Raw genomic sequence first — 15243 nt, forward strand, 5'->3', positions numbered from 1 at the left:
TACGTATATACGTATATGTTAATATTCATTTATATATTCCTACAGCCGACGCCTCTGCTGCCGTATATGCCTCGTGTATAATGTTCCCTCCGCCATGCCCGCCCACATAAACACGGCTATACCTCATGCATGATACGTTTACGTACTTAAGTCCCTTTAAATATATATATATTCTAATTACTATTAAAACTTATATATTAATACACTTTATTCTCATTAAGAGATATGTAGTGTATTCATTCCGATTACGGAGGATGATTCTCGTATCGTTATTTTTCGTCACTACCTCCACGTTACGCGCCTGCTGCTTTCCTTGGATGTGGTAGCCGTTTCTTAGACTCCCTCTCCGGAATCGAACCCTTATTTCCCGTTACCCGTTACAACCATGATATTGATATTAACTACTATCATAACATGAAACTAAAAAGTAAAAAATAAATATAGTTTAAAAAAACTAAAAAACACGCTTTTAAAGCACATCGAACTAAAAAGTTAAAAATAATTTTTAAAATTAACTTAAAACAATAATGAACGAAAAATATTAGTATTATTGTGATAAAAGCGTGGGTGCTTTGTGCCATGTTTTTCGTATATTGAGCGCCACACGCTTTTTTTCACAATAATACTAGTATTTTTCGTTCATTATTGTTTTAAGTTAATTTTAAAAATTATTTTTAACTTTTTAGTTCGATGTGCTTTAAAAGCGTGTTTTTTAGTTTTTTTAAACTATATTTATATTAGTTTCACTTGTATGTTTGTTGTGGGATGTTTGTAACTTTCCACGCGCACGCGCACGAGACTAGACGGTCGTAACGCATTCACCCCACCCCGCTCACCACTCGTAGATAACAATATTTTCCAACCCGTAGACGCGCGCTTGTCATCAATTATATATATATATATATATTATATATATAACAAATTTTTATTGTGATTGACATGGCCCCGCGTCGTTCTACGCTGCGGTGCAAAGTCCAGCAAGTGCCGCACGGCCGACGACGTCCCGCCGTTAATGATACCGTAGTCTTCTTCTCGTTGTCAAAGTGACAAAGTCAACAAACCGATCCGTCTTCGCGCGCTGTCGTCATCTACGCTGCTAACCTTTTGACGCCCGAGGATCACGCAGGACATCGCGTCGTAGACCTCAGCAAAAGTGCCGCGATATTGTGCGAAGATTATATATTCTTACCATCGCTGCTTATATTAATATATATATATTAATATTTATAAATACGTATATGATAATATTCATTTAAATATTCCTACAGCCGACGTCTCTGCCGCCGTATATGCCTCGTGTATAATGTTCCCCCCGCCCACAAAACACGGCTATACCTCATGCATGATACGTTTACGTACTTAAGTCCCTTTACATGTATATATACATATATATATTCTAATTACTATTAAAACTTATATATTAATACACTTTATTCTCATTAAGAGATATATAGTGTATTCATTCCGATTACGGGGGATGATTCTAGTATCGTCATTTTTCGTCAATACCTCCACGTTGCGCGCCTGCTGCTTTCCTTGGATGTGGTAGCCGTTTCTTAGACTCCCTCTCCGGAATCGAACCCTGATTTCCCGTTATCCGTTACAACCATGATATTGATATTAACTACTATCATAACATGAAACTAAAAAGTGAAAAATAAATATAGTTTAAAAAAACTAAAAAACACGCTTTTAAAGCACATCGAACTAAAAAGTTAAAAATAATTTTTAAAATTAACTTAAAACAATAATGAACGAAAAATACTAGTATTATTGTGAAAAAAATCGTGGATGCTTTATACCATATTTTTTGTATATTGAGCGCCTGACGTTTTTTTCACAATAATACTAGTATTTTTCGTTCATTATTGTTTTAAGTTAATTTTAAAAATTATTTTTAACTTTTTAGTTCGATGTGCTTTAAAAGCGTGTTTTTTAGTTTTTTTAANTTAGTTCGATGTGCTTTAAAAGCGTGTCTTTTAGTTTTTTTAAACTATATTTTTAATTTTTTGCATACATGAAGATTTTCACGCCTAGTTTAATTTATAGTTTGTCATATATAATAATTCTTTGAAAATTGAATTTTAACGGAATGATAGAAAAATGACATATAATAAAGCGATTTTTGATTTTTTTTATAAATGTGAAATGGCGTTTATTCTACGCTTCCTACATCCATTTGTATTTGATAATCGGTATAAACAAATGTGCGTATTTATACATTTATATATGTAAATTATTTCTTGGTAATATCAATCACAAATTTTATACTATCCAAGTATCAATTCATTTAGTGAACTCTTATTACTTGCTTCATTGTGCATTACAATGTTACACTGAAAGTTATATTTCTAACTATTGTGTTGTAATCGGTATACTTGGATATTAAACTTTACTACTTCTTGTGTATTTTATGAAACACGCGATACACAGTCACTAATATTTTAGTAGGTTTTATATGGAGTGTTTACTTCCGGAGATTGAAGATCCTCATTTCCCTAAAAGGTTACTCAATTCGGATATAAAAGAGCCAAAAAAATATCAAAACAAGACACAAAAAAAAAAAAATAGAAAATAATTTAAAATTTGTTTGATTTTTTTTTCGCTTCCCTACCAACTATTTACAAGGCAAATCCGGTCTCGCTGAAAACTAACAGATTACTGTTAAGGTAATTGCCCTAGATAGCTACATAAAAAGAAATAAAAAACTTTTTTTCTCTATTCTAAGATGAAAAGAATCGATTTACAATCAGCTAAAATTCAAATAATTCCTCATCAATTTCAATTATATCTAACGTTTTAACTTAACTATGTAACAAATACATACATATTACTAGGTATTATTATTATATATCATGTCATATAAAAAACTACACTAACGTTTAATAAGCGCTAGCGCATTCGAAGAATATCATAATATCATAATATCTTATATTTTATATATTATTATAATTGCATATTCATTTTGTTTTATATTAAGTGCGCTTTAACGTCTGTATCAATGAAAATAATATGTAATGCACACCGTAAAAGTCAGTAGTAGAATAATATGACGTTACAAAATAATATTATGTGGTCGAACAGGTGTGCATACACTTTCAGGAATGATTGTCAGAAGGTGATTGTGGAGTTTAGTTGTCAAACATCTAAAAGCGCATTCTCTTGGTTATATCGTTGTTTCGTTTGCTCGTATGGCGTTTTCTCTAGATTAGAGATGGGAAGTTTAATTCATTTCTGTGAATAGATCATTAGTTCATAGTTCATTCAAGTGAATAGTTCAAATGAACTATTATTAAGTTCACTAATTTTATTGATCATGCTGATATTGTTTGGCAATGAACTATTCATTTTATCACTATTAGTACAGCAGTACACAGTTCAGTTGTAGTTCACACTACTTATGGGCAATTAAGTTATAAACTAACCTTAACCTGAACATCATAAACTAAGAAAAAATTATTATCAATACCCTCATGGCTCATGTTATCATTATCACCTAATTCAAGGTAGATATATTGACCAGTAGTCCTAAGTTAAATCAGAAATCTGATCTAATATTTGTACATTGTATAAATTTATTTTATTGTTAAACAGTCAAAAACCGTGTAACATTTTAACAATATAATTTATTTGTTATCTAATTGTAAACAGCTATTAACCATTTACAGGATTTCGAACAACGAACCACAGAGAATTTTTAAAGAAGTTCGCGAACTATTTCATTTATACATTGCTACCAATTTTTTTCGAACTGTGAACTGTTAAGTTACAGGTACTGAAACAGTTCGAATAGTTCATCTAAGTGAATAGTTCAAATGAACTATTCGTTCACGAAATTAACATCTCTATTGTAGGTTTAATATTTCTTTTGCGTTCAGTATAAAATTATGACCAAAATGAATAGTTCACTAGGAGCGCTGATTATCCTTAGAAGACCAAAAAATCTATCCATTGTGAATTAAATAGGATTCAACTATGGTTTTTTATTTTATTATATAAATGATGGATATTTCGGACAATTAATAAAAGGTAGATAGTAAGAAATATATTTTTAGATAATTTATAAACAAATTAGTTATCATGTAAATATTTTCCTTCTTTTATTTGTAAAATAACGAAGAGTCATACCAGTTATTTCTATTATCCACTTAGCCAATTATTATGAGTAATTCTACGTTTACATTAAATTGCTTGTACATATTTAATGTTAGATATTTATAGACTAAATATTTATATAATTTTATTAACAGTATTTTAACATATAAAGCAGTTATATCACTGTTATTAAGAGTTTTATACAAAGACAACATTTTTTTGAGAAAGTAATAATTGTTATTTTGAAAGTAACAATAACAGTTTGTAACAGTTATTAAGATTGATAACAAGTTGCCATCATAATTTGTTTCTTATCATAATCTGATTAATATTTTTATCTTAAATGTGATATTAAGAAAGTAGTGGTGTAGTTCTTAAGCTTTGTGATAAGTAATGTGTTGTGGTTTTTCAATCCAAACGTAGTTTGTTAACACAGTTGTTACTGTTTATATTGTTTCCTATGCTATGTACGAATTGCAGACGTTGTGGCAGGTGCTGCGTTGTCATTGTAGAGTGTGATCTCATTAATAGAATGGTGTAAGAATAACACTAAATGATTCATAATTATTTGCAATAATTTTGTCATGACGTGGTACACTTTTCAAATGGTTTTTGTCTTTGGTGTTTTTTCATTTTTTTAAGATTGGTGTTGTTTTTAGTTGAACTTCAAAAGAATGTCATCATATTTTTATGCAGATTATGAATATGTACTTTCTGTATCAGCAGCAGTATCTACATATATTCAATTTTTGTCTGGATTGTGAGTATCCATTTAAAATTATTTAAATTCACAGAAATCATTCTGTAAAATCAGTGTTCATTCAAATATTAACAGTATAAAATTTACTTGTTTTTCAGTTTGATTTGTTTAAATTTTATGAAAAAAGGAAAAGTTATTAATGAATCAGTATTTCCATTTATCACTGGATTTCTTTCGTAAGACATTCAAATATTTAATTGGTTGTATTTTAAGATATGAATACTGCCTAAAGTTTTGTTGACTAAGTTATTAATCCTCTAGATACACCTCTGTGTGTGTATTTATATTTTATTACAGTATATAAAATTTAAAACAATGTAATACATTGACAAAGTTTTATTTAAGTCTCAGAATGGAACAAATAAAATAAAGTTAAAATGTTAATAAAATAAAAAATAATGGTGATTAAAGTAGTATATTATTTAAATTATAAACTAAAGTATTTTAATTTTATTTTATCTAATTTTATTTGGTCAATGTATTATATAAACATTGACGGTTGAAAATAAAAATTTATTTGATTTATTATTTTAGATGTTCATTGTGGTTATACTATGGGGTTTTAAAAACAAATGGTACAATTATTTTTGTCAATACATTTGGTTGTTTACTATTTTTGATGTATACCAGTATTTATTTCAAATATTCACCTAAAAAGGTAAGATCTTTTAAATATTTATATAAGTATTATAATTGATGCTATAAATATGTAATTAGCGTAATTATAAACAATTTGAGATGAATTATTTTAGTTTTTAAACTATATTTTTTAATTATAATATTTATTTAAGCCAAATAACATTGTAAATAAAAATATATGTAATATATAATATATGTAATATATAATATATGACACCTTCCTTAAAAAGCATAGCTTGTGCCTGAGGTAAGTGAGTAATAGTAGCATATTATTGAAATTAAACGATTTTTAGAAAATTTTTAAAGGAAAATATACTTTTGAATTTTTCAAAACTTATAATTAACTTATTACAGATCATTATAACAATATAAATATAATTAAATTTGCCAGAATGTTCATTACATTTAACAGCATTAAGATTAGATATTTATTATTATAAGATTAAATTGGTTTATATTTAGCCAAATTAGTTTTTTAAAAATATAATAAATATTTTTAAATTATAAACTATATAAAAATGAAGTATGGTACAATATTGGATTATTAAAAAAAATTCTTTAAAATATATTAAGGGTTAAATGTGACTAGCTATGTTCGAATAATTTGTGCTACTCATATATAAATTCTATAGTCCAATATTTTTAATTTGTGTAAATATGTATGTCAAGATATTTTATACAATAGGTATATTTTATGCTTATACATGAACAATTACCTTTAGCAAGATAATTGTAACATTAATAAAAATGAATTACAAAAGTATCCAAATTATATCTGTATATGTATAATTAATATGAAAATATTTGTAATTAATTTTCAATATTAAGTTCCAACATATTATATAACCAATCTTTTACTTTAAACAATAAATAAAAATATCACTTAAAGAATTTAAATTTGACTTCATAAGCAACCAAGTATTATCAGCAAAATGTATTATTTTACAAAGAACATCTAAACTAAGTAGTCCATTGATATAAATTAAGAAAATTATGTGATCCAATACTGTTCCTTGAGGTATGCTATGCTTAGTTGGAAGCACATTACTAAAGTATTTATCAAGCTTAATATTTTGAGATCTATTATCTATGTAGGACAAAAATAACTTTAAAAATATTCTTCTAATGCCACAAAACTTTGCTTTTTTATAGAATATTATCAACTGAGTCAAATGCTTTTTTTTATATTTAAAAATATACCAAATATTTTTTAATTTTTATCTTAGTTATCATAAACAAAAATAGAAAATAGCCTTTATGTGTCAGAAATAGATTTACCATTTAAGAAACCAAATTGGGTTAGAAGCAAACAATTTATTAGAATTAAAAATTTTCAATGACTTACATTTTAAACAATGTTGAAACAGTTTAAATATAGACAAATTAAAAAAAATTGGTCTATTACTTTTTACAAAGATATTTATCACCAGATTTAAATAAAGAAACTACAATTGATTATTTAATGATGTGAGGAAAACATTTAATTTAATTGATAAATAATTAACGGAATAGATGTGATATTTTTATCTACCTTTAATATTTTCTAATATTTCTCTTGAGATTGCTTAATATTTTACAATTGATTTATAAATAGTTAAAATAGTATCCAAATAGCATAAATAATGGTACATCAACTATTGTATTTTTGAAATTAAGTTTTGTATTTGATATAATCATTTAGTTAGTACAAAATCTATTTAAAATATTCAAAATTTTTCAACATGAAAAATTTATTATTCATCATGAAAATATAATTTACTTAATATTTTAAATTTATCAATTATAGTCATTGGTAAGAGATATTTAGTTGAAATTTTTTATTGTTCTGAATTTACTAATATTTAAAAAAATATTAATTTTAAAATCGTTAAAAATACATATCTTCAATTTATTTTTCTAATTTTTAAATATATTAATTTAATATTTTTTGGTTATCTGATACATAATTTTAAATTATTTTATCACAAAAAATAATTGTCATAATTACTTGTAAAATAAACAATTAATATCTTTTCAAATTTTATTATTTGAAGAACGTAACAAAACTTGTGACATTAATTAATTGGCAATTTGTTTTTGAAATCTTATAGAATTATGTCGTTAACTTGATGCTGTTGGCTGTGATAATAATTTTATTAGTGTACACAGATGTACAAACAGAACAAGTTTCGGAGAATGCTCTACATCGTGTTGGTTTGGCATGTTGCATCATGACAATGCTATTTTTTGCAGCTCCTTTATCAAATTTAGTAAGTCATTAAATATTAAGCTTATAATTTTGAAATAATAGAAATTCTTCAGAAAATAATTTTGTGTTCAGTGATTGTTTAGAAGATTTGTAATTTAAACCAGAAAAAATTGGCGATCAAACTTAGAATTTATTAACCTCTGAAAATTAATTATTTTAATTTATAGAGATTAAAAAAAATGTATTCTGTTTAATTATAACATTAATACTATGTATTAATATTTAATATTGTATACTAGTATACAAGATGAGTCACAAAAATATGATAAGTAACATTTTGTCCAAAATCATTGTAATTTTTTCTTTTAACAATTTTTGCATTTTTAGATTATGTTAAAAGTATATACTTTTTGTTTTTCTCTAATAAGAAAAAATAAATAACCTGTTTTTCGAAATGTCATAATATGCATTTTGTATCCTCTTTATTGCACAAATTTTAATGGATCAATAATAACTTTAAAATAAGTACTTGTTGAATTACTAACATTTTAATGTATATACGGGTATGTAGTGCATATGCACATGTAAAAATTGTACACGCCTGCATTACATATCCACTCTATGTATAAAAGTGCTTGTAATTCAATGAGTACTTATTTTAAAGTTGTAATCTATCCATCAAAAATTTTCCCGTGAAAAAGGCTAAAAAATTGTTATTTGGAAATTTCAATAAAATCTTAAAATTTTATTGTTTAAAACAATAGTTTTTTATATATTTTCTTAATTATTTAAAATTTCTCCAGAAAATTTTATTTTATTTTAGTACTATACTATATAGTCTATTAACCACATTTACTGAGTATTCACATATTTTGTTAAATATAAAACAAGTTTCCTAATTAGTTAAAATAAAACATTAAATTATCTTAACTTTCAACTTTTTAACACGTTAGTGTTCAGCATTGAAAAAAGTAAAATAAAAACATTCATAAAATTATGATTAACAATTTGAAAAAAAACCATGTTGAATAATAAAAATTTAAACTTAAATACAGATTTTTATTTTTACCAAATTATGTCTGGTCAATATTTCTTTGGTCAGTTGACTAATTTATTGATCATTCAATTGAAATTGTGTCAACACTAAAGATAAATAAGCATAAAAATAGTTTTAACGTAACATAAAAATTAAAAAATTATTAAAATAAAAATTTTTTTTGGGATTTGTCATATCTTCATAACGCACTCTGTATAACAATATATAGATAACTTAGCTGTTCAGCTTTTTATTGATACCAGATATAAGTTAATTAATGTTAACCTTTTTCATCTTTTTGAAATAAATAAATTTCATAACTTTCTAAAATTTCAGGTTCATGTAATAAGAGTACGGAATAGTGAATCCTTGCCTTTGCCATTAATCATCATGACATTTCTAGTTTCTACTCAATGGCTAGTATATGGAAAAATGTTACGCGATAAGTTTATAATGGTAAGCTTATGTAATATAAGAATGAATACTTGAATATGAAATACTATTTTTTCATACTTATAGCTATACATGAGTATTAAAAAAAGAATACACCTGGCATTAAAAATAGAATATACTTAATTTAATTCTTTTAAAGAGCCAGATTTATATTATTAGAACATTTATTATTATGTTCTTAACTACTTATATTAATTATTTATATTGCGATTTGAGGACAGTTGATGTGAGCGTAGATGATGTGGCAGATCGTGTTAAGTGGAAGTTTAGGATAAGGATGGCCGACTCCAAGTAGTTGGGATTAAGGCAAGGAAGAAGAACTACTTATATTACACACTCTGTATTTTCATTTACTGAATTCTTTAAACATATTAATTTACATTGAGTAGAATTATTACATTAGCATCTCCCTATATGCTACTTAATATGTTTACCAAATTGAGTAAATGAATGTATAATGTGTATAATATAAGTGGTAAGAACATAGTAATAAATGTTCTTACAATATATTTAAACAACCTTTACTACAATACTATAGATCTTTTAATTATTTTTATTCAAAAACTTTTAAATTATTAAAAGTGTGATTATACCAAAATGTTTGAGAAGTCTAACTTCTTTCTTCCTTATAAATATACTCCTTTAAAAATACAGGAAATTTTCATCATACTTTATAGGCTAAGCCTTTCTGGACTGCTCAGATTGTGCCTATGAATATTTTTATATATAGCTTAAAAAAAATGGTAGCACAGTGGGGTCGAGGCACAGTGTAGACAAGGCATAGATGGGACAAGTATAGATGATATTTGACAGTGATTAAAATCACTATCATAAGAAACGCTTCGATGCAAATCTGTTGATAGTGTTTCATTTAGAGAAATTGGTGGATTATTCCAAAAGCAACATGAACTCTTATTTCTTTGATTATATCCCAATTAGTAATTCTTTGATTTTAAAATATAATATATAAATAAATACTAATTATAATTATTAAATTTAGTATGAAAATAAAAAAGTAAAAAAAAATTAATAAGTTTAATTTCTTATGTCTTATGACCTTTATTCTATGTCAATTAAATTATATAATATTCATGAAAGTCAATATATTCTCCTAATAAGATATTTTAAAATAAAATAAAATACAAAACCTAGAATTTTAATAGAAAAATATTTTTTTAGCATATTTTTGAATACGGTAGCCATTTGCGCATAGAAGATAAAGTGTCTGGACAAATTAATTTTTTTCATTTTGTAGTGCATAAAATAAGCTTTAATTTGATAAATGTTTAAAGGACGCAGTATTTCCGGAACATTTTCAAAAATTATGTTGAAAAAGTTAGTTTTTGTAAAAAAGTTGCTATTTTAAATCTCCCCCGATGAGCAGGTTAAGTGTTAGATTTTCAAAAAAATGATATCAAATGAAAGGGGAATATCTAAGGTTTTAGTATAAAAAAAAATTATGTTGATTTGTCGATTTTTTAAAAAGTTATGGAATTTTTAAGAAAAAAAAGTGAAAAAAATGACAAAATTTACCGATTTTTAAATTTGTAATTTTATTGGATAATTCCCCCATTTGCGGGGAACGAGGGAAATTTTTTCAATTTTTAAGGGTAATGTCTTCAATTAGATACGATTTGTGATCTTTTGACGTATTGTTGAAAGCAATCGGTCCAGTGAGAGCTAAAAAAAAGTGGCAACAGACATAAAAAAAAAACACATAGTAAAATTAATACCTTCTTAGCTTTGCATCGAAGCTAAAAGTAATACATATTAATCAATTTTTTATGTTTTGTCAAATACACTTATAAATTACCTAATTTTAATACAAATAAATAATTTTTGTATAAATATATTCTTAAGTGTTAAAATGAACAAAAAACAACATAAATGCCTTAAGAATCTAAAGGAAGTAAAATAAGTTTGATTTATGAATTCTCCATTACATAAATTGAATTTTGTGCTTAGAAAGCATCATCTAAAATAATCTTAAAAAAAAATATATCATATGCATTGAAATCCAGGCCGTAGTCATATTAGTTTCAAATTTTGCACAACTTACTATTAAAATGAAAACATTTTTTTTTTTGAAACAATGCTAATACTTATTGAGTACATATGTAGCTGTTTACAAATGTTTAATTATTTTATGATAATAGTGAAACGAAAAGTATTATTTACTTAAAATATAAAGGCATTTAGTTTACAAAAATAATTATTTACTATTTTATTTATCTTTTCTATCTATTAATTATATGAAATTACTGTTTTCTGTTTTAGTATCCAAATGCTGTTGGATGTGCACTTTCAGCTATACAATTGATATTGTTCATTGTATATCCTAGAAAACCATCTGACTTAAATTGTAAATTAATGGATGCTTAAGCTATTCATTTTTTATATCTGAAGACGAAAACATTAATTTGTTTCTGTTATCATTATCCCACCTAAAGTATATATTTTTTTATATACCAATTGATTGTGATATTAATCAATAATCTTTTATAAATTACAATATGCTAGCATATTATTATTAATAAAAGTTATTCAACATATTATAAGTTTAAGTTCAAAAACAAATTATAATAAGGATAGTAGATTTTAATCATCACATGTTATAGAAAAATTGTATTGTGATAAAATTGAAAGAATTATAATCCTTAAGTATATTTATTGTTATAATTAAATTTAATCATTATTAAAAGAACTAATTTTTGTCTTGCGTTTCGTTTTAAATCTAGTACACAAATAGACATTTTATTTTTGTTGAAATATCATTGAAACAAAGTTGTTATTAGAGTAATCTTGCTTAAACTAATGAAGTGAGAATAAATCATGCTATCGTTTTGAAAAACGTAGCCTTTTTTATTGTTTTTAATATTATTATATAGTAATTATATTTTGTAATTTTTTTTACAGTGTAATATAATAGTTACCAAGGTTTACTATTTTTATTGTTAAAATTGATTTGTTATAAAATAATTATTTGATTAAGTAATTCACCAAAAACTAATTTTTAATTAAGTAGTGAATTAAGATTAATGTGACTAAAAACATATTTTAGTTAAATAATGTACTTATTTATGTATTATATCATTTATGACCATGGTACCTGGAATTCTGTAGCTTTACTTTCCTTAAATAGGTCTCTAACTTGAAGTTAACCAGTATTATTTCTGATCTAAAATGGTATTTACATTTTTATACATGATCTCTCAAATTACATTCCTTAATTTGGAAAAATGTATTTTCTTAATGTATTCTAAGAGTAATAAAAAGTCATATTTTTATATTAGACATTCTTTCATTGAATCAATTAAATATGTTAATTTTTATTTCTACTATTGTCTTATTGATTCGTCTTATAGTTATAGACATGGTGTTATTTATTTTAACCTTATATTCTAATAATTCTAAAAACAACATTAAATCATGAATGTGTTGAACAGTATAGTTACAACCACAAGCCTGTAACTATCGCTCTGAAGATGGAATCTGCAACGAATATGAAACATCATGTTATAACTGAAAATGTGAATACATCCGCAAACATTTCAAGCAATACATTAAATCAATTGACAGAAATTGTATATTTTATATTTGTATGGGTTTGTTTTTAAACATACTGCTTCTATTAATTTCAAACTATTTAACAAAACTTTACATAGATGAAGTTTGAAGAAATCTTTTGAGGGGAATTTTAATTTTTTCATCCCTATATTTACATTTATAGTATAACTATTTTTACTACATAAAAATATTATATCCTACACTTTGAAATTAGTTCTATAGTTGAAAAATTATTGTTTTTAAGTTATATATATAATGAATATAAATTATTATTGCAATTAAATTTTGAAATATCAATTTGATCTTTAGTAACTATCATCTAATTGCTGTAATTAATAAGTATTCATAAGAAATAGATTAATGATGATTGTAAAATCTGAGAATTCAATTAAGAAAATAGTTATATAATTTTATGATTTTGTTGAATTATCATGATTGTAATCTTAATGTACTTTGCAATAAACACAAATAACTAAATAAAAATATAAGATATGTTTTATCTACTTATGTAGCAACTTAATTAACTAAGTACTTTTATTATGGATTACAGTAATCATAAATAATTAGTAAATGCTAGTATACAAAAATATATAACTTATATCAGAACATAATCTATTAGTTATATATAATTATACTCAACTATATAAACTTTTTTTATATTTTGCATAGTTGAAGGCGATAAATTATATGAAAAGAGGTTTAATTATATTTGAATACAACAAAATATTAAGTATTTTAATATGCTTTATTTAATACATTTTAAGTAAAAAAAAATTTTTATTTGTAATAGAAGAAAAAGTTTTTATGAAGTTGACACTAAATCTTGAATGATTTCCAATTGTATAGAATTCATTGCCATAGTAAACTAAAAAAAATGTAATATTTTACTTAGACTTTTAATAAAAATAAATAAGTAACAAATACAATTATATACATATTAATAAACTCTTAGAAATTTAATATTCCTAAAATATGATTAATGCATTTAAAACATTTTTAATCATCATTTTTAAAGATCATTTGTTATCATACAAAATTTTTACAATTTACCTTAGAAGTCCAAATGTAGGTCCTCCAGGTTCTGGTCCTTTTCTAAAACCTATAAATAATTCCAACATAATAAATACAAAGACAGTTATCACAAATATTAGTATTATGACACTAAAGATAATAAAATAAATAAATCTTATAGAATACAATATTTTGATATGTGTAATTGAAATAAAATTTTTGGATAGTCTAACTTAATTCCTCTCTTAAAAAAAAAATTTCTATAAAAAAATAATGATAATTTTCAATATTTTTGGGCATCAAGTTACCCTAATAAATATTTTTGTACATAATATAAAGAAATACAAAAAAATAGAAAAGTAGTAATACATATAAAAAAATTGTTGTCACTTTTCCGAACACACTTTTAATTTACATAATATTAATATAAAGAAATAATATTTGCATAAATATTCTCTTAATTGTATTAAAAAGACCCAAAATCGAAAAAAATTGTAATAGATGCAAAATAGAAGTTTCATTTATGAATTTTTTATTACATAAATTTTGTGCTTAGAAAACATTTAAAATAGTACTAAAAAATTCAAATTTTTTTAAAATCTGTGTCTTAATTATAAGCAATTAAATTAAATCATTTTTTTTTAAAATAGTAACAAAAATATAGAAAATATTAAAAAGAAGTTATGATCCTAAGTTGTTGATTGTTTGAAAAATATGATAAATTACATTATTAAGGCGTTAACAAAATTTTTATTGTTTAAACTAGAATTTAATAAATTATTATAGGACGAATTCATTATTTAATGAACAGTCAAGAGTTTTTCATCTTTTAAAGTTATTTATTAAATTATATTTTGATGTCACAGTCACTAATTTAATATATATTTGTTCTTTAGAAAATTCTCCATGGTGATAATTTAAAAATATTTAAAACTAATTAATACATCAATTTTAATTTATAATATTATATTTAATATTGGTATTTTTGAGATGACATTTAATGATATATAAATATTGTAGTATTGGGGTTGGTCTTTTTAGATATTATGTATGATATAAAAACTACTAATATCCACTTATCACAGTCAAATTAAATAATTTTTTAGTTAAAAACTCAATGGTATTCATTCATTAGTAGTGTTAATTCACTAGTGTGTTACTTTACAAATATTTAAATTCTTAAAAAAATGATTAAGGTTTTGCACATAGATATGAATTAGATTCAACCTATGGTTAAAATTACATAAATTGTTTAGTACTGTAACCAAACAAGTTTTTAATTAAGTGACTTTATAGGCAAATTTTTTTTTGGGAAAAAGAAATATAGAACATCAAATAAATATTTTAACCAATTGTTATGCACATAATGAAGACACGAAGAAATAAATTAATCAACTTTATTTTGAAACACACAAATTGAAAAATAAAAGTAGCTCTAAACAATTATCATTTGACTTACCCAAATAAATAATAACGGGTATAAATGAAATATGG

General features: G+C 24.1%; 1 protein-coding gene across 5 annotated transcripts in view; it reads left to right on the forward strand.

The window, feature by feature from the left end:
• LOC126899855 (sugar transporter SWEET1-like) overlaps positions 1–12509 on the forward strand; it is a 25750-nt gene extending 13241 nt beyond the window's left edge. For 2 of the 5 annotated variants that reach the window (XM_050675079.1, XM_050675082.1), the window contains exons 4-9: positions 4755–4855; positions 4954–5031; positions 5390–5513; positions 7585–7743; positions 9055–9174; positions 11449–12509. In XM_050675079.1, coding sequence (XP_050531036.1) covers positions 4755–4855; positions 4954–5031; positions 5390–5513; positions 7585–7743; positions 9055–9174; positions 11449–11553 — 687 coding nt within the window. In that variant the 3' untranslated portion in view covers positions 11554–12509. Of the gene's footprint in view, positions 1–3814; positions 4030–4436; positions 4688–4754; positions 4856–4953; positions 5032–5389; positions 5514–7584; positions 7744–9054; positions 9175–11448 lie in introns of those variants that run through there. The other 3 variants (XM_050675083.1, XM_050675080.1, XM_050675081.1) reach the window with 3 other exon arrangements.
• The last annotated feature ends 2734 nt before the right edge of the window (positions 12510–15243 follow it).

This window comes from Daktulosphaira vitifoliae, unplaced genomic scaffold, assembly GCF_025091365.1.
Source record: "Daktulosphaira vitifoliae isolate Bord-2020 unplaced genomic scaffold, ASM2509136v1 Scaffold_2, whole genome shotgun sequence".
NCBI classification, from domain to species: domain Eukaryota; kingdom Metazoa; phylum Arthropoda; class Insecta; order Hemiptera; family Phylloxeridae; genus Daktulosphaira; species Daktulosphaira vitifoliae.